Here is an 18,972-nt window from a genome sequence, read left to right on the forward strand (position 1 = left end):
GAGCGAATCAATCGGGAGTCGGACGCGACCGAATCAAGCGGGCAGCGCCCCTCCCCCCTCCCACCCCGGCCAGAGCCCGACGCGGGCGAATCAACCCGGCCGCCGGCTCCGTGTTGCTTGGGGGAGGCGGGGATGGAGACCCGGGGAGCCCAGCCGGCTCTGCGGACTCTGTTGTGGCTCCTGGTCGGCGCGTGGGTCTCAGGTAACCGCCCTGCCCGGAGAGCGAGCGGCGGCGGCAGCGCTATACCCCCTCTGCCCTCGCCCCTCCACCCTCCTCTGAGGGGGGAGTTGCGTGCTGCGGGGTCTCCTGCCCCGAGCTGCAGGGGGGTGGGAAGGGAGAAACTCGACGGCTGATTGGAGGAGAGAGTTGTGTGTGGGGGGGGGGGATTAGCTCCGCCCAGCTGTGGCTCCCTCAGGGCGGGGGCTGGGGGGTTGGAGTGGGTCCCTGAGCTCCCCCCACATCTGGGTGTGCTCTTAGCCTTACTAGTTGGAGTGGGGGAGTCTCTGGGCTGCTCCCCTAGTGGGTGTGGGGCAGGGTTAGTGTGGGTCCCTGGGCTGCCCCTTGCCTGAGACCCCACTAGTGGGCATGGGGGGGTTGGCATAGGGGTCCCCTTGAGCTACTGGGGCAGTTCAGGGCCCAGTTTGTGGGTCCCAGGTAGTGGGGTGGGGGCAGCTCAGGGGTAGGATTGGGGGTCCCAGGTAGTGGGGTGGGGGCAGCTCAGGGGTAGGATTGGGGGTCCCAGGTAGTGGGGTGGGGGAGTGGGATCAGAGAGACTGCATGTGTCCTTTCACTTCCCCCAATTGTGTCTAATCAGCCTGCTCTCTCTCTGCTGTGTGTGTGTGTGTTTAACTTTTCCCTCCAAGGTAAACAGGTAGCACAAGAAGCTGCCAAATATAACTCCCTCCTTAGCCCTCACCTTTCCCACAACCCTGGGTTTCATGCCCGCTGGCCTGTTCTGCTTCCCACGCCAAGTGAGGTAACGGCGGGGTGTCCTGTGTCACCCACAAATACCTCTCTCTGGCGTGGGGCGCACCCCAATGCAGAGATGCAGGTGTGGCCTCCTTCCTGGAAGGGCGGGCAGCTGCCCTGTCCTGGTGAGCTCACGTCTGTCGAAACTCCCGGCTGGGTGATGTGCCTTGAGGGAGGGGCTTTCTGTTACCCTTAGCCCTGCGGGGTGGCGTGAACGCAGGGTGCTGGGAAAGCACCCTGATCTCTCAGCAAAAGATAGATAGATATAGCTGAGATCTCTGGGCAGGATCCCCCCCATTTGCCTGGGGTGTGGACCCCAGTGTCCTGGCCCTGTTCCCTGTGTAATTGGTGACCTGGCTTTCCTCCTGCCCTTTAATTGGAATGCATGCCATACTGTGCACGGAGAACATTGTTGGTGTTGTGACCTGGAAAGTGTTGGGGCCGGTGATGGTGTGGGTGGTTTTAAAATGGCTGCTGTGTGGTCACAGTAGAGGAAGCTGCATTTCCTCATTGAGGGCATGAGATCTGTTAAATCTAAAGAGTCCTAACTCTCTCCTGTGTTCTAGCCCTGGGTTTGGGAGGGGAGTTGGGTCTAGAGGTTAGAGCAGAGCAGCTGGGAGCCAGGACTTCTGGTGTCTATCCCCAGCTCTGGGAGGGGAGTGGGGTCTGGCAGGTTAGAGAAAGAGGAATTGGGGGCCAGGACTCCTGAGTTCTAGTCCCAGTTCTGACACCCACCTCTAGGATATCCCAGTTGTTCTTAGACATGAAGCTGTGTGGGTTAGTAACTGGTGACTTGGAAAAGCATCAGGCGTTTCTGTTTTGAATACAGTGAGGTCAGGGATTATTGGGCTATCAAGGGGTGGGTGTCTCACAGAATGACTCATGGGCCAGTGGAAGTGATGGTGATCCGAGTGATGATGAGTTAGCCCTGAGATGGCTCTGTTCCTGATTTGTCCTGTAATAGTGTCACTTGACACCTCCTATGCTTGACTCTTCAATGGCTGTTTACCCTCAAATGGGGGCGGACAGAGAAGTTAGTCTGGTCATGTTTGAGTCAACCACTGTAATGGAAATCTGACTTCTAGAGTGACAAGAATGTGGTTTAGTAATTAGAGTGGGGGCTGGGAGTCAGGATGCCTGGGTTCTGTTCCCACTTCTGGGAGGGGAATGGTGTCTAGTGGTTAGCAGGAGTGGCTGGAAGGCAGGACTCCTGGGTTCTTTTCTGGCTCTGTCATTCACTTGCCTGGGGCACATCCCTTACCCCGTATGTGACTCTCTTTGGCCAATCTGACCTGACCTCCCAGCTGATCCTGCCCTTTCCCTGTTCTAGGTCCTGTCCATGGGATGCAAGTCACGGTGCTGAACCCTTTCAACGTGGTGATCCTCTTCCAGCCTGTTACCCTGCAGTGCAACTATCAGACCTCAGCCACCCAGCCGCCCATCGTCACCTGGAAGTATAAGTCGTACTGCCGGAGCCGCCTGGCCGATGCCTTCAGCCCTAGCAGTCAGGAGAACCAGATCAACAACCAGCTGCAGCAGAACAATCCCGGCTACAACCCCTATGTGGAGTGCCAGGACAGCACTCGCACCGTGCGGGTGGTGGCTACCAAGCAGGGCAACGCTGTGACACTGGGGGACTTTTATCAGGGGCGTCGGATCACCATCACCAACAGTAAGTTCCCGGGAACGATGGAGGTTTTTTTACTGATCACTTATTAGCTAGATTATAGTAGCATGCCAGGGGGGCATTGTGCGAGGTGGAGGGCTTATGAGGTATAGTATGGTAATACACTGGGTGCCAGGAACTACAGCACTGGGGATTCTGCACCACTGTGCATGTGCAGAATTTGTGTCCCCTGCAGATTTCTTTGCTTCCCCGCAGAAAAATGCCCTTCTGATGGGGAAGGAAAGGGAAGCCACAAGAGTGTTCATATGACCCTCCCCAGCAGTATATTTTGGGTGCCCATGGCAGCTGGCAGAGAGGTAAATCACTGTGGCGCAGGGGATGGGACTGGGGAAGACCCGGCTAGTGGCTCCTTTTCTGCACTGGACTCAGCTCCTAGGCCTGGCTGGGCTGGGGATGACCGGACTTCCTCTTTCTCTGCACGGCATTTGGGACTGTCAGACCCACCCCCCAGATTTCTCCTCTGGCTGTAGGAAGCTCTGCAAACTTCTCCCCCACTCCCGGGCTTCTGGCACCCATCGCTCCTCAGCTGCAGGGGGAAGGATCTCTGTACAGGGAGCTGCTCCACCGTCCGCCCAGACCCTCCTGCTGAGCCCCCCACTCCTGCTGCTCCTGGACCCCCCCAACGAGCCGCACTCACCCGCATCCCCACCCTACCGAGTCCCAACCCGCTGCATCTGGATCCCTGCCCCTCTCCCCCAGCATCTGAACCCCCCCACTGAGCTCCCCACATCCAGACCCCCGTCGAGCTCTCAATCGGACACCCAGACCCCCTGCTGAGCTCTATCCCCTCCCCGCTGAGCCCCAACCACTTTCACCTGGACCGCCCTGCAGAGTCAGATTACCATGGCACCCAGACCCCACAACAAGCCCCTGTGTATCCAGATCCCCCTGCACCCACATTGCCCGACACCTGGATCCCCCCACACATGGATCCTGCCTTGCTGAGCCTGCCTGCCCACACCTGGTGCACCTGGCATGAAGGGCCAGGGCCCTGGGGTGTTTCTGGGGCAGGGTTGGGTGCAGCCTCACCATTGATTGTGCCTCCCAGAGGGGAGCAGCACAGTGATCTCGCACCTCTGTGCAGCCAGTGGCCTCTGCTCCCCAGTGTCATGCTGGAGCCGCCACATTTATTTGACAAATAAAATTTTCAGAATTTTTAATCTTTTGGTGCAAAAAGCCCTCAGGAGTAACTGTGCCAGGTAGAGGGCTTGTTGTGCTGGTCATTTATTAGGTGTTTCATGATAGCCCTCAACTCACTTATTAGGTGTATTACGGTAGCGCTCAGGGGACTTCTATGAGTGGTGTCCGATCACCATCACCCTCAGTATGTATGGGGCAGAGGAACTGCTGTGTGTTTGCTTATTAGGTGCATTCTGGTGGGGCCTAGAGATCCCCCAACTGAGATGGGGATAACAGGAGGCGGGAGGCAGAGCGTTTGCACTGCTTGCTTATTAGGTGTTTTATGGTAGCAGCCAGAGAAATGGGGGCAGTCCCCGCCCCAGCTGAGATTGTGCAGTACCTGGCACTACAGCCCCAGACCCACAGTGAGAGACAGTCCCTGCCCCACAGATACCGAGCGGCGATTATCATCCCCATTTTATAGTTGGGGAAACTAAGGCACAGAGCGCTGTAGTAATATGCCCAAGCTCAGGGTGCCTCTGGCAAAGCACCAACTGAACCCAGATCCAAGTTCCAGTTCCGTGTCTTAACTCCAAGCCCGGATAATTCCTGTTCATGCCCGTGGCGTATTGGTTTCCAGAAGAATGGAACTAATACAGCAGTGGCTTTGAAACTGAAGTGGGAGCGCTGAAAAGAAAGGGCTGCCATTAAGTTATTGGAAGAGAGTTCTCCACCATGGATATGCAGCCACCTCTGGGGTGGAATGCTGCAACTCTGTAATAGCCCTTCGGTGTCACTCACCCGGTGCTGAAATGCAGCCACCTCTGGGATTTGACAAAACAATATTTAACAGTGGACAATAACAGAAGAGAGTTCAGGGCAGGTAGCAAGGAATGCTGTGTATGACAAGAAGCAGGTGGAGAAGTTGAGAGAGGCAGAATTGAGCTCCCTATAATAGCAGGAGCATTGTGGCCAAACTCCAACAATACCAGGGGATCTTTAACCGTTGTGCAAACTGTCACAGCCTCTGTTACACATTTCACCATGCTGGGGCATTTAGGCCAGTGCTGACTGAGGGGAGAGTGCTATCACCCAGCTCTTTGCAGCATAGCGCTGCTGGGGCATTGGGTTAGAGTGCGGGTGCTGAGTCCCCCATCTGTGACTAGAACTCCTGGGTCCAGTTCCAGCTCTAACCACTCATAGCCCTGGGTATCAGAACAGCGGTATCTGGTTAAGGTTAAGCTGAGTGCTCTCATGTCAGATGCTCTGAACTCCATTAGGAAGGGGAGAGGGACGCTATCCTGTGGTTAAGGCACAGACTAGGATCCTGGGTTCAATTTCCAGCTCTGCGATGGATGCATTATGACCTTGGAAAAGTCATTTCCCCCCTGCCTCAGTTTCTCCATCTGGGGATAATAAACCTGCCTTTGTGTAGTTTTATTGGAAGCCTTTTGGGGTGGAGACTGTCTTGTGTGTCTGGGCAGCGCCCAGCATGATGGGGCCCAGATCTCAGCTGGGGCAGGTACTGTCTCTTGCTGTGTGTCTGGGCAGCGCCCAGCATGATGGGGCCCAGATCTCAGCTGGGGCAGGTACTGTCTCTTGCTGTGTGTCTGAGCAGCACTTGGCATGATGGGGGCTGTATCTCAGCTGGGGCAGGGACTGCATCTCAGCAGTGCCTGGCATGATGGGGCCCGGATCTCGGCTGGCTCTACTCCAAGACAAATATTTTCAGGTTCTACTGCATTTACATTGTGAAACTAAAGCAAATCAACCACATTGTATTACAGTGGGTCAAAAGTCCACAGCAAAACTCTTTGCCCTGTGATCATGTGTCTAAAACCAACTGGAGCTGTGCTTCAACTGTTTCCAGCCAAACTCTGTTAAATTATCACGCCTTTTCTTTTTGTGTTGTCTTACCCGGAGGCGTTTCTGTGATAACAGCAGCTTTGTCGTAACCTGACCCAACTGGTGCGTGATTCATGCAGCAAAAATCTTCCGTTTCTAATACTCATCTAGCGTCTTGCACTTTATAAACTGTGGTTCACTTCCCCCTACCAAAATGCAGCCAGCTCAGGGGCGGAACACGGCAACTGGCTAACAGCACTACCCAACAGTTAAATCGTAATCCTAATGACAGCTGATCACAATTCTAATGATTCCCTTACATAACACTTTCCATTCTTGCAGTGCTCTGGAAAGGTTTAATTACTGTTTGGGACAGGAAGTGTGAGAGAGTCTAATTGAAACTGTGGCTGAAGATGCAGGTCAGCAGAATTGAACCAATTAGCTCAGGACTCTAGTGATGTCCTAGTTTGGCTGATAGGTGTTGTGGCTGGATTTTATGATGAGTGTTTGATGTCTCAGATCCCAGATTTCAGCATCACTCCGTCAATTGGAGCAGCGGGGAACACTGCTTGTTTATGAAGTGTAAAAAGCTTGCTGGCATTGGGGAGAGCAATACTGGAAGGCTGCGTCCAGCTCTGGGGTGTCCTTTTTATGAAGGATGTTGGGGGAAAAACTTTGGAGGGTGTAGAGAAGAGCTGTGAAAACAATCCAAGGGCTGGAGAAAAGGCCTGACAGTGAGAGTGTGTGAACGTTTGATCCGTTTAGTTTGTCCAAAAAAAGATAGCGGGTGATTTGATCTTTTCTTCATGGGGAGAAAATCCCAGGTACTAATGAGCTCTTCAGTCAAGTGGAGAATGGTAGAACAAGAACAAACATATGGAAGTTAAAACCAGACACACTTCAACTAGAAAGAAAGTACTTTAACAGCCAGGGTGATTAACCGTTATGACTTCCCCAGGGAAGTGGTGGATTGTCCATCTCTTGGGGTCGTTCAATCCAGACTGGAGGCTTTTCTGGAAGATGGTTTTGTCCAACGCAATCCGTGGGTAATGGGGTGAAAGTCCCTGGCCTGTTATACAGGAGGCCAGATGAGAGGAGACGTCCAGCCAAAGTACAAGATGATCTAATGGGCGTGCAGCAAAATCCTAGAGCAAGTTTGTCGAAACGGACTCAAGGTTCAGGTCCTAAAACCAACAATGTACAAGATCTTGGGCACAGAGAAGTGGCTGAGGTCACACAGCAGGTCATTGGCAAGAACCGCGGTGTCCTGACCCCCGGTCTAGCGCGCTATCCACTACACCACACAGCCAGGCTAAGTTCTCTCTAAGCCATGTGGCCACGCAACATGCTATCAAGGGCTGCTCAGGGGCAAGAAGTGCCTCACCCCCAGCGACCAGTGAGAGGCGCCTCTGCCCCGGCCCCGCTGTGGCGAGAGAGGGCTGGGGGGAGTCTGTGTTGTCTGTCTCTGTCTTTCTCTCAGCCCCGAGGCAGCCTGGACCCCAAACCCCTCATCCTTGGCCCCACCCCAGAGCCCACACCCCCTGCCAGAACCTGCACCCCGACCCTCTGCCCTAGCCCTGAGCCTCCTTCTGTACCCCAAACCCCTCACCCCACGACCTGCACCCCCAGCCAGAGCCTTCACACCCCTGCACCCCAACCCTCTGCCCTAGCCCTGAGCCCCCTCCCACACCCCAAACCCCTCACCCCACGACCTGCACCCCCAGCCAGAGCCTTCACACCCCTGCACCCCAACCCTCTACCATAGCCCTGAGCCCCCTCCCACACCCCAAACTCCTCACCCCACGACCTGCACCCCCAGCCAGAGCCTTCACACCCCTGCACCCCAACCCTCTGCCCTAGCCCTGAGCCTCCTTCTGTACCCCAAACCCCTCACCCCATGACCTGCACCCCCAGCCAGAGCCTTCACACCCCTGCACCCCAACCCTCTGCCCTAGCCCTGAGCCCCCTCCCGCACTCCGAGCCCCTCAGCCCCACCACACACCACCTCCATATTGGTGCACATAACAAAATTCATTCCGCATGTAAAAAATTAGAGGGAATATTGTACATTGGGCTGAAATTTTCAGAAGCAACTAGTGACTTGGGTGGGACTCCTTACAGAGACCTGACTTCTTTCTTTTTGGGGGATTTGGGGCTCAGCACATTCTGAAAATCCAGGGCCAGAATCACTAGCCACTTCGAAAAAATCTTGTCCCAAAGCTGCCCAGGCCAGGATTCTGGACACCTGGATTCCAGTCTCAGCTCTGCCACTGGGTTGCTGAGATCAAAAGGGCTTGTTCTCTAGCTCCCTGCTACTCCAGCCTGTTCCCGACAGCAGGGCACGGTGGCTTGCGTGCATACTTGAGGGTTTAGTGTTCGTTTCAGTTTTCAAAGCCCTCAATTGGTGGAAGTGCCATTGTTTGAGATCAGCAAGCGGGGGCTGCAGCCGTTGAACCCAGCGGGGAGTATTCCGCTTTTAGTTTCTCTGCATAACTTGGTCCCACCGGCCCTGGATAATTCCTAGATCTCCCCTCTCTCCCCCCACACCACAGAGGCCAGCAGGGACCATCCAGTCTGCCTTCCTGCCCAGGCCAGAGAGCCTCCCCCAGCCTCATTATTGTTGCTGTTTCTCTAAACGCTGTCCAGTTGGCTGGTATCTTAACAATAATGTGAAGTCCTGACTCCCAGCCTCCCCAAGTCTAACCCAGTAGACCCTACTCCCCTCCCAAAGCTGGGGATAGAACCCAAGAGTCCTGGCTCTGTGCTCTAGCCACTGGACACCACTGCCTTTGCCTAGACTACGCTGAAAGGGCTTGTTGGTGCACTGGCTTACCTGTTTGGAGACCCCTCCTGCATGTTAGCCTGTGACCCCGAATCTCCCACCCTGGCTGTGGTGTCTCCAGCTTTGCCTTCCTCTGTCTCCCCCACAGATGCCGACCTCAGCATTGACCAGACAGCCTGGGGCGACAGTGGTGTGTACTACTGCACCGTCACCTCTTCACAAGACCTGCAGGGCAACAACGAGGCCTACGCTGAGCTCATCGTGCTGGGTAAGTGGCCAGGACTGGGACACAGGCAGGTGAGGAGCGGGATGTTCTAACGGGCTGGGGAGGTGCTGTCGGAGCCAGGATGCCAGGCTAGACGGGGCCTGTAGGTCTGATCGGGGTGGCTGGTAAGGGGCAGGATGCCAGGCTAGATGGGCCCAGGGGACTGATCTGGGAAGGAGGTGGGATACCAGGCTGGATGGGCTCACCCCTCTGCTCCAGGGCAGCAGGGATCGGAGACTGGCACATGGGGTTGGGCAGGGGCAGATATTGGGCTAGACACGCAGCTACTTCCCTTTCCACACATAGCTGGTAAATTGGTGCGTGTCATTCTCTGCCCAGTGCCCAACTTCCCGAAGGTGGCTTTTGGAGCGGAGTAACAGCAACACCAATCGGAGGCATCAACAGCATTTTGGGCTAGGAAGAGGTTAACCAGAAAGGGGAAGCAGTGACTCCTGCAGGGCAGTGCTGTCCTACCCACACACAGCTCCTGCCTCCCTTCGTCATCCCCAGGGCCTTTCCTATTTTGCCTCATGGCATCTTCCTCATGGACCCTTTCCTCTCCACGCCGCTTCGCAAAGGGGAATTTCAGCCTCCCATTCAGGTAAATAGCAGAGAGGACAGGAGTTAATACAAAGGGACTTAGGGAGCAGAAACTAAGGAGGCCGTCCAACAAAGTCCCTTTGTATTAACTTCTGTCCTCTGCGCTGTTTTCAATGAACTCCTTCCCATTCAGTGTCGTCTGTGAGCTGGCGTGTCTGTCCAGCACGGCTGGCCTAGCTTCCTAAAGAGCAATCACTTCAGTATTAGACTGGGGCACTGCACGGACACATAGCTAGAGCCAGTCCCTGCCCCAGCTGAGATTGGGGCCCCGTTGCATTGGGCACTGCATGGACAGAGACAGTCCTTGGCCCCAGCTGCAGTCGGGTCCCGGTTATGCCAGGCGCTGCCCACACAGCGAGAGACAGTCCCTGCCCCAAAGAGTTTGCAACTAGACAAAGGATGGAAGGGGGTGCTGGCTGATGCATGCAGGCCAAGTGACTTGGCCATTCCACGCAGTGGGTCATTGGCAGGGGTGGGAATAGTACCCAGGTGTCCTGACTCCCAGTCACAGTGCTAACCATCATGCAGCACTACCTAGCAACACTCGCAGCTGGCATAAGGTGTGACTTTCCACGCTCCCCTCCCCACAAATCTCCTGAAACGTCTCTTCTTCCCTGCTGCCCGTCTCATAAATGTACTGTCTCCCTCCTGGCTTGGTTGCGAACAGGAGGCATGGGAGTTAGAATCTAGCTTCCCTGCTGGAGCTAAAAGGGTTTATGTATTCTGCAGTGGGTTTTATCCCAGGTTCTGAAAGGGATATGGACTCTAGTGCATTAAAGCAAGGGGCTTGGAGCCAGGACTCCTGGATTCTATCCCTGGGGGAGTGGGATCTAGTGGGTTAGAGCAGGGGATTGGGAGCCAGGACTCCTGGATTCTATCCCTGGGGGAGTGGGCTCTAGTGGGTTAGAGCAGGGGATTGGGAGCCAGGACTCCTGGATTCTATCCCTGGGGGAGTGGGATCTAGTGGGTTAGAGCAGGGGATTGGGAGCCAGGACTCCTGGGGTCTATGACTGGTTTGGGGAGGGAAATGAAGTCTAGTGGATTTGGGATTGGAAGCCAGGACTCCTGGGTTCTGTCCCAGCTTTGTGAGGGGAGTGGGGTCTAATGGGTTAAAGGAGGGGAGCGCCCGGGAAACAAGACTCCTTCGTTCTATTCCTGGCTGTTCCAGTTTGTTGTTCATGGGAATCAGGTGCTTTTTGCTGCTGATCGTGCTCTTATCCTCAAATGTCCTGCCTGTTTCACCGTTCCGAGAGCAGCCCTCTGGGCACTGGAACTCCATGACCTAATAGTAATTAGCCCGGTATGATTTTGATCCTGTTGCGCTTCCCCGTGGTTATGTCATTGATACCAATGTGTCACTCCCATGAGCAGTGCCACAGCTCCCTGCCACTAGGGCACAGCAAAGGAGGCTGTGCTGCACAGCTCATCTGTGGAGACCTGGTGGGCGGGGACTGGGAGTCAGGACTCCTGGGTTGTATCTCATCAGGCATATCCATCCCCCTCTCTCTTGTAAAATGGAAATGCAGCGATGCAAAAGAGCTCCGTTTGGGTGTAAAATTGCCATGTCTGGAGGTGCTTTTCTGGCACCCTTACTGAGCAGCCTCCATCCTGGGGGCCTCCCTCAGGACAGCTGTGCCTGGGGAGCCCTGATCCGAAAGGAGTGGTCTTCTGTAATCTCCCATCATGCACTGCAGTGGCCTGACTGCCCCGAATTCTCTTATCCCAGAGCCCACCTGCCCCAGCACTCTCGTGCTCACGGGTTGGGCCATTGTGGGGAGAAGAGGTGTCCTGGCTGGATGGCGGCTCAGGTGCAGGAGAGAGGTGGACTCCTTCGCCTAGCACCCCATCCAAAGCCACCATGGCATAACAGGAGGAGGTGGCCTGCTTGGAAGGGAGAGGGGGTGCTGGCTAGATTGGCGACACAGACCCTAGGAGCCACAGGGAGAGGGGAGCAGGAGAGAGACTAGTTGGCGTTGTTGGAAGCCTGGAGGCTGAGGTCAGAGAGAGGTGTTTCGAGGAGGAGGATGGAGTTGTCTGGTGCTCGGGTTAATGTGCCATTGGTCCAAACTGCCATGGATCCTGTTACGGAGCTCCCGGAGAACATAGTGGATCTACAGCCAAATGCATTTTGGATTCAGCTGCAGGGTTCTGGAGAGCAGGGCCATGTGGATCTGTGGCCAAACCCACCCTGCTTTGGTTCTGCTGGAGTATGTAGCATCTGGCTCCACTTCACCCCTGCAGGATACGCAAGACTGTCAGGACGGCTGCGCCAAATCTTGCTGTGGCAGGAGTCAGACGCTGCAGCCGTGAAGTTTGGAAGCCTGGCTTGAGGATTTGTTGCTAGATAAGTGGGAAAAGAGGAGTTCAGTCTCTCCTCCATTCCGGGCACAAAATGCCCACGTGGCAGGGCCCAATCAGTGACGATCTTCCTCGCTCGCAGGGTTACCCAGCTGTAGCTACGGCCCAAATCTTTTTTTCTTTTCCTGTGTGAGTGAGATCTCTCAAGCACCAAGCACTCGGATGCCAGTTTGCATGCCCACCTGGGCCCGTTCACTGCTTACTATCCCCACCTCCACCCTTATAGCACAAATTGCTTGCCTTTACGGCGTTCGCCTATATCTCTAGTAACTGTCTCTCTCTCTGTCCCGTAGGCAAATCATCCGAAGTCTCAGAGCTTTTGCCAGGCTTTCAGATAGGGCACATGGAAGGTACTTGCCTACTTGCCTTGCTAGATTTTTGGGAGGGGGGGGCGGGTGTGATTATGCCACCACTTAGCTTTTATGCAGTGCACGTTACTCTTAGATCATGACTGAGGCAGAGCTAGAAGGACGTGAGCTGGTGAGAGGAGAGAAATAACTAAAGGGGCTTTAATTTGCTCTTTGGGAGAGTCTTTGTTCCATGTCTGTACAGCGTCTGGCGCGATGGGGTCCTGGTCCGAGAGTGGGGTTCCTCACTACTACCATAATACACTGAAGAGCGATAAAAATGTCCAGGCTCAGCATGGGGTGCTGAGCTGTGCCTAGGCGCTATCCTATTACTAATCGATTTCTAGGTAATAGCCAGTTCTGATTCTGTCCCGCAGAAGGCGACAGTGCTGTGATCGCCCTGTGAAATTCTTTGATAGCGCTGGTGGAAACGCATTTCCTGCAGAACGGAAATGGCGATGTTCCGAATTCGGGGTGGGATCTTGACAGGTTCCAATCTCCCCAAGTTGGGGGTGGAATGCTGAAAATACTGTATTTGTTTCAGCATTTAGATTTCATTTGGTTGGGGGCCGGAGGCTTATAACACACTACAAGTCTGAACAGCAGTACTTCACACACAATCGGTATCTTCCTGTGAAACGCTTTGATTTCATCAACATGACTTTTTCTGATGGAAAACTGTCCTGATGGAGTATTTCTGACCTGGCTTTACTCCTTAGTGCAAGGATCAAAGGGGCCAGACTCAAGGTGACAGTCCCTCCAGAGCCTGAACTCTGCATCTCCTGGTGTGTTCATGTTTGAGTTTTTTAGATTGTGCTCTCCTTGTGGTAGGGCACAGGGCAGAGTTGAGCATGTACCCTGCCTCCCAGCCCAGACCCTACTCCCCTTCCAGAGCCAGGAATAGAACCCAGGAGTCCTAGCTCCTAGCCCCCCCTGCTCTAACCCACTTGACCCCACTCCCCTTCCAGACTACAAGATATAGCTCTGATGGAGGGGGTCAGACAGACCATGGTGGTGATCTGCTTGTCTGGCCTCCATCACTGTCACATTGAAGATTGTGAGATGCTTAGATATATAGGGGGAGGGATAGCTCAGTGGTTTGAGCATTGGCCTACTAAACCCAGGGTTGTAAGTTCAATCCTTGAGGGGGCCACTTAGGGATCTGGGGCAAAATCAGTATTTGGTCCTGCTAGTGAAGGCAGGTGGCTGGACTCGATGACCTTTCAAGGTCCCTTCCAGTTCTAGGAGATAAGATATTTCCATTTATCCTCATGCCATTTCAGAGATTCCTTCCATCTCCCATGCCAGGGACTCTGTGCCCCTCGTGATTGCCCTTCGCCCCCCATGCTAGGAGCTAGGTGTGTACCCAACCAATCTATCTGGGAGACTAGTAATGCACGGCATCTATATGTTAAACTGCATCTGGACGCTGAGCTGGGGGCAGGGGAGTTATGCCTGAAGGTGTTAATGGCACCAGAAACTGATTCCTTCATTTCTAGACAATTGCAGAGCTGCTTGAAGCTGTATCTTTGCTAATCAGATGCTGGGGCCTCTGTGTCCTCCATTTTCCCTCTTCTGGACTTCTGATTTCTCCCCAAAATCAATAGAGTTCTGCCCATGGATGTCTAGAATATTCCCTGGAGTTTTGGAGTGGATTATATGCAGCGTTCACACTTTTCTGTGTTAGACAAATGCCATCAATAGAACTGGGTGTTTTCCACTAGGCAGGCTGCCTGCCAGCTGGGCTGCTTTGTTTCCCACTGGGCCTCCTGTAAATCAGCCCCTCTTAAGGTGTCTTGAACCCAAAGCCCCAGGTCAAACCTTGGCCTTGGTGTGTGCCTCAGTTTCCCCAGGGCAGGGAGGCCCTGACGCCGATCTGCTGGGTGGGTTCTGTTGGTGACTGGGTCCATAACAAGAATCCTCTTCGCAGACTGGCTCTTCGTCATCCTGGTGGTGCTGGGATTCCTTCTCATCCTCCTCCTCTTCGGCATCTGCTGGTGCCAGTGCTGCCCCCACACCTGCTGCTGCTATGTCCGGTGCCCCTGCTGCCCTGAGAAGTGCTGCTGCCCAGAAGCTCGTGAGTTGTCTCCTCTGTCTCATGCTGCACGGGAAACTTACAAAAGGAGGGGGGGACTGGGAGCCAGGACTCCTGGGTTCTATCTGCAGCTCTGGGAGGGGAGTGGGGTCTAGTGGATAGAGCGGGGGGGAAGGGAGGGGGGGAAGCAAAACTCCTGGGTTCTCTCCCTGGTGCTGGGAGGCGGTTTGGGGAAGTCCTGCAATGGGAGCTATTTCTGCTGATCTGCATGTTCCGATCCCACAAACTCCCCCTGTTTTCTCTTTTCAGTCTATGCCGCTGGAAAAGCTGCCACTGCCGGCGTCCCCAGCATTTATGCGCCGAGTGTTGGTGCCCCCAGTATCTACTCCCACCCAAACCCCATGAAGCTAGGTCCTCCCGCCACCACGATCCCCATGGGCCCCATGTCGCCCATGTACAACGGCTATGGGGCGGAGTACGACAGAGCCAGCTCCGGTAACTTTGCGTTCTGTGTCAATTCTGTGCTGCCACCATAGTAACAATCTGTGCTGGAGTCAGTGACCCCAGCTGGGGAATCCGCCAATCGGCTGTAGCACCACTGGAGTCGATGCTGATTTACATCACCCCTGGCTACGCGGAGGGTAGGATGTAAGCTGGATAGCCGCATGCTATCAGTCCTAGTTAGAGTTACGGTGCTCAGCCGACTCTCATTTTGGGGGGCAGGGACTGTCTCGCTGTGTGTGGGCAGCACCCGGCACGACGGGGCCTGATCTCAGCTGGGGCTGGGACTGTCTCGCTGTGTCTGGGCAGCGCCCGGCACAATGGGTTCTACCAGATTATAAATAATAGGTTTCCTGGTCTCGTGGTAGAACTATGGGCCATGATCCTGCAAACCTGGAGCGCTGGGACTTGCAGGACAGTGGCGCATAGATGGGGAAATCACGGCACCGAGCAGCAAGGCTGAAGCTGCTGATGTCCTTAATCTCTCTTGATTTCCTTGTAGTTGGAGGGAACAGCTCCCAGGTGCCCCTGCTCCGGGATACGGATAGTGGTGGGAACTCAGGTAAGGAGAAGCCAGGCTGTGAAGCAGAGACTTGGTAGATGACAGTACAGCAGTGGGAGCTGGTGATGTGATACCGCTGCCCCCTGCTGGATGGTGTTGGCATTGCTCACCCGTGGCTCAGTGTCCCCTTCAGCTCAGGCTGCCACAGTTATAGCCCCTTCATGGCCTGAGCCATGCTGCTAAGCAGAGTCAGACCTGGACAGAGCTAGGATGGGAGACCTATGTTGTAGGGAGTTGTCAGAGGGGCGCCCTTGCCTTTTGCAGTCAGGGGCAGTGCTAGGGGGTGCTCTCCCCTTGCAGTCAGTGCTGGCCCCAGTGCCCCAGCGTGGTGGTAGAGGGTGCTATGCGGAGAGGTGCTCACCAATCATCATAAAGATTGCTTAGCGTGTTGATTCTTAAAGGTCTGTAAGTGCCCCATACACCCAATGGCCAAATCCCACATTGGACAATTCCATTCCACCCCCATTCATTTGGATCTGAGATTCTCCTTCGCTTGCTGTTGTGCAGCGTTATGTGCAGCTGTTCCCCAACTGTCCCTTCCCAGAGGTGGCTGCATCTCAGGCATTGCTATTAAGCTGTATCTAGCTGCCTTGCCTCAGAGGTGGCTGCATCTCACTAGTTGTGCCTGCCCCTTCCAGACAGGATTGGCACTAAGGGGGTCTCTAACTCACTCCCCTCTCCGGCTCCCTCTCTCCCCAGCAGTGCGGAGCGGATACCGGATCCAGGCTAACCAGCAGGACGACTCCATGCGGGTCCTTTATTACATGGAGAAGGAGCTGGCCAATTTCGACCCTACGCGGCCGGGCCAGGCCAATGGGAAGCTGGAGAAAGGTGAGTCGCCTCCTGGCTGTAGATTCCTCTTCTCCTTCCACCCAGCAAGAAACCCAGGGGATGCCAAGAGCTCCCTGCAGCACAGCACAGCACCCCCTAGCGCCATGCTTGGGCATTGGGACCAGCCCTGTCAGGGGAGAGTGCCCCCATGCTGCTCCAAGCAGCACAGCCCCCCCTAGCGCTGCCCTGGGGCATCGGGGCGAGTCCTGTCAGGGGAGAGTGCCCCCATGCTGCTCCAAGCAGCACAGCCCCCCCTAGCGCTGCCCTGGGGCATCGGGGCGAGTCCTGTCAGGGGAGAGTGCCCCCATGCTGCTCCAAGCAACACAGCGCCCCCTAGCGCTGCCCTGGGGCATCTGGGCGAGTCCTGTCAGGGGAGAGTGCCCCCATGCTGCTCCAAGCAACACAGCGCCCCCTAGCGCTGCCCTGGGGCATCTGGGCGAGTCCTGTCAGGGGAGAGTGACCCCATGCTGCTCCAAGCAGCACAGCGCCCCCCAGCACTGCCTGGGGCATCGGGGCAAGCCCTGACTGCTGGGGAGAGCACAGAGGCCTATTTAACCCTTTTCTCTTCCCTCCCAGCCTCAGTGATGAGTGAGATCAGCTCCCTCCACGAAGATGACCGGCGCCAGGAGCTGCGCCAGGGGCTGGGGCGGCTGCGGAGCCGGCCCATGTCACCCATCAGCGACGTGGGGGAGGGGGACAGTGGGCGGGGCAGCGAGACCCGGCGCCTCGTCCCCCCTCCCCGGCGGGGCGAGCGCTATGAGGAGGAGCACTACGCCCGGCGGCCCCGCTCCCACTCTGTGGATGACCTGGACCGCGACTGGTCCCCGCAGCCCGAGGGACGGGGTAGGGGGCGGGGCAGGCCGCGTCGGGACAGCTCCCCCGACTGGCGGGAGGAGGAGTACTACGGCCAGCGGCGCAGCCGCAGCAGGGACGACCTGCGAGAGCTGGATAGGGGCCACTACGACGGGCGGCTCCTGCAGGAGGCGCTGCGCAAGAAGGGGCGGGCCGGCAGCCGCCAGGACCTGGATGGGGACAGCGGGTCCAGCGCACGATCAGGGCACAGGAGGGACCGGGATGAAGATGGCTTCCCCCCACCGCCGCCACCCTACACAGAAACAGAGTCGGTCTCCTCCCGGGGCAAGAACGACCGCAAGCTCCGACGGGTAAGTGGATGGGATGCAGGGCCCCGCCCCTCTAGGGGGCGCCAGCTGCCATCACACTCCAGTGTGCCACTGGCTCAGGGTGGGGGCATGGCAGTAAGTGGGACATGGGGCCTTTCTCTTCTAGGGGGCGCTAAGTTGCAAATCCAGGTCAGGAATGGCAGCAGCACAGCTGTTGCTCGCAGAATTAGCTGTGATCTAGGTTCGTTGTTCCTCCACGTAAGGGTCTTGGGCAGGATGTGTGGGGCAGGAAGCCTTTAACTGCCGGAGGATAAAGCTCTGCTCGGGATAGAAGAGGGGCAGGCGGATGTACACATAACGGAGAGCACAAGACTCCAAAACTCCTCCAAGCCAACCTGCGGCTCAAGGCTCTGCTGTCCTGTTCCTCTTTGACTCTGCCTTCCTCAGAAAGCCCTCGTGGCTGGCTGGTTGTTGAATTGGCTAGTGAACAGGTGATGTGGCTGCCTGTTAGGGCTTCATCACAAGCCTCCTATTGTTTGGTGTGGGGATATATATATATATATTTATAAAGCAGTTTTCTTGTACTCATGGCTGGGGAAAGAGGGCTGGGGAGGCATTTCCCCTCACACCCCTCAAATCTTGGGGCATGTGCTGATTTTCTCTCTAAAACACAACCCTTTTGAGACTCTGGAACTAAACGACAAAATAAGCACCCAACATGATTTTTATTTTATTTCATTCATTTATTTGCACTCCTGGCCCATGGTGTCTGCACCTGTTGGTGAAGGAGGCAAGCTTCCAAGACACACACACACACACCCTGTCTCGCTAATATCCTGGGACTCTCACAGCTACAATGCTAGTGCTTTGGATTTTCCCCCCGTGAACAGCCTTTAGACCCCCCTGAGGAAATCCCCTCTTGATCAGCTCAACAGGTGGTGTGCTCTGAGTCTCCCTGGAAGGCATTGCACCTCTGTGGGGGCCTGGAGATGGGGCCCTCTCTTTGCTGATCCTGCTGCATCTGTTTCCCTTCCAGAACCATGACCTCAGCAGAGAGAGCTTGGTGGTTTAAACGCAGCCCGCTTTCCTTCCCGATCACTTCCCAGAAGCACCACCAGTGCGGGAGATGGAGGCCGTGGATCTGAGACGGTCATGTCTTTCCTTGCAGGGCACACAGGACACTGGCTGGCCCGTTGCCACAAGGTTCGGCACAGCAGTTGAGGCCTCGTCTACCTGATGCTTTTATTATCAATTCGATCAATGTGTAGCCTGAGATTTTTCAAGTCAGGCAAGGGACAGGGGCTCCTGATTGCCACCGAAAAGCAGGGCATTACTGGGGGAATCTGGAGCCCTTGTGGGGGAGGAAGATGTCTCTAAATTTTAGCCTTAATTTTAATATACTATTTGAAATATTTGGACCAGCTCCTCAACTGGTATAAATTGATCTCATTTGAGTGACGTGCGCTTGACACCAGCTGGAGAACTGGCCTATTATTTTGGCCCCGATTCCCAGCTGGTCCATAAAACTGTAAATTTTGTTTCCCTGGATATTTTTAAATATTTTGACGCTTTTAAGACTAACTTTTTTCAAAGCTGTCTTAAAATTACATGTTTTTTAGCAGAGTTGTGGAATCCCAGATGCTGTACATACTTTTGCAAAAAGCTGGGCTGGTTTTTTTATCAGTAGGTTTGTGAGATTTTTTTGATTATTGTAGAAAATAAATTCATCTAAAAAATGTTTGTGTGTGGGGGCGGGGGGGGGGGGATTAGGGGAATGGGACATGGGGCCTTTCCCCTCTAGGGGGCGCTGGCTCCAATCTGGTCCCAGGGTTCGGGGACTGGCTGGCTTAGGGAGAGGGGGGGGAGAATGGGACCTGGGCTTTTCCGTCTAGGGGGCAACAGAGCCAGCCACGCTGAGGGGCTACAGACCCCAACATTGTGACTGAAGC

The 18,972-nt window shown here is 55.2% G+C and overlaps 1 protein-coding gene across 4 annotated transcripts; it reads left to right on the plus strand.

Annotated features, from left to right (window-relative positions):
• Nucleotides 1-18,761, plus strand: LSR (lipolysis stimulated lipoprotein receptor). Of its 4 annotated transcripts, none has more exons than XM_054010936.1 (10): nucleotides 1-202; nucleotides 2,301-2,642; nucleotides 8,552-8,671; nucleotides 11,920-11,976; nucleotides 13,904-14,050; nucleotides 14,318-14,503; nucleotides 15,012-15,071; nucleotides 15,771-15,902; nucleotides 16,479-17,065; nucleotides 18,060-18,761. In XM_054010936.1, exons 1-10 carry the CDS (start codon nucleotides 133-135, stop codon nucleotides 18,093-18,095), a joined length of 1,737 nt encoding a protein of 578 aa, XP_053866911.1. In that variant the 5' UTR covers nucleotides 1-132; the 3' UTR covers nucleotides 18,096-18,761. The 4 variants fall into 4 exon arrangements, with proteins under 4 accessions (XP_053866911.1, XP_053866912.1, XP_053866913.1 ...); XM_054010937.1 differs by having other exon boundaries at nucleotides 15,774-15,902; XM_054010938.1 differs by lacking the exon at nucleotides 11,920-11,976.
• The last annotated feature ends 211 nt before the right edge of the window (nucleotides 18,762-18,972 follow it).

The sequence above is a fragment of the Malaclemys terrapin genome, chromosome 21 (assembly GCF_027887155.1).
Source record: "Malaclemys terrapin pileata isolate rMalTer1 chromosome 21, rMalTer1.hap1, whole genome shotgun sequence".
In the NCBI taxonomy this organism is placed as follows: Eukaryota; Metazoa; Chordata; order Testudines; family Emydidae; genus Malaclemys; species Malaclemys terrapin.

Bases quoted from the DNA above. Each gene is read 5' to 3' on its own strand.
- LSR (XM_054010936.1), top strand. From the start codon at position 133: ATGGAGACCCGGGGAGCCCAGCCGGCTCTGCGGACTCTGTTGTGGCTC. The intron at 2,643-8,551 runs GTAAGTTCCCGG...TCTCCCCCACAG, and splicing joins TCGGATCACCATCACCAACA to ATGCCGACCTCAGCATTGAC. The intron at 11,977-13,903 runs GTACTTGCCTAC...TCCTCTTCGCAG, and splicing joins TCAGATAGGGCACATGGAAG to ACTGGCTCTTCGTCATCCTG.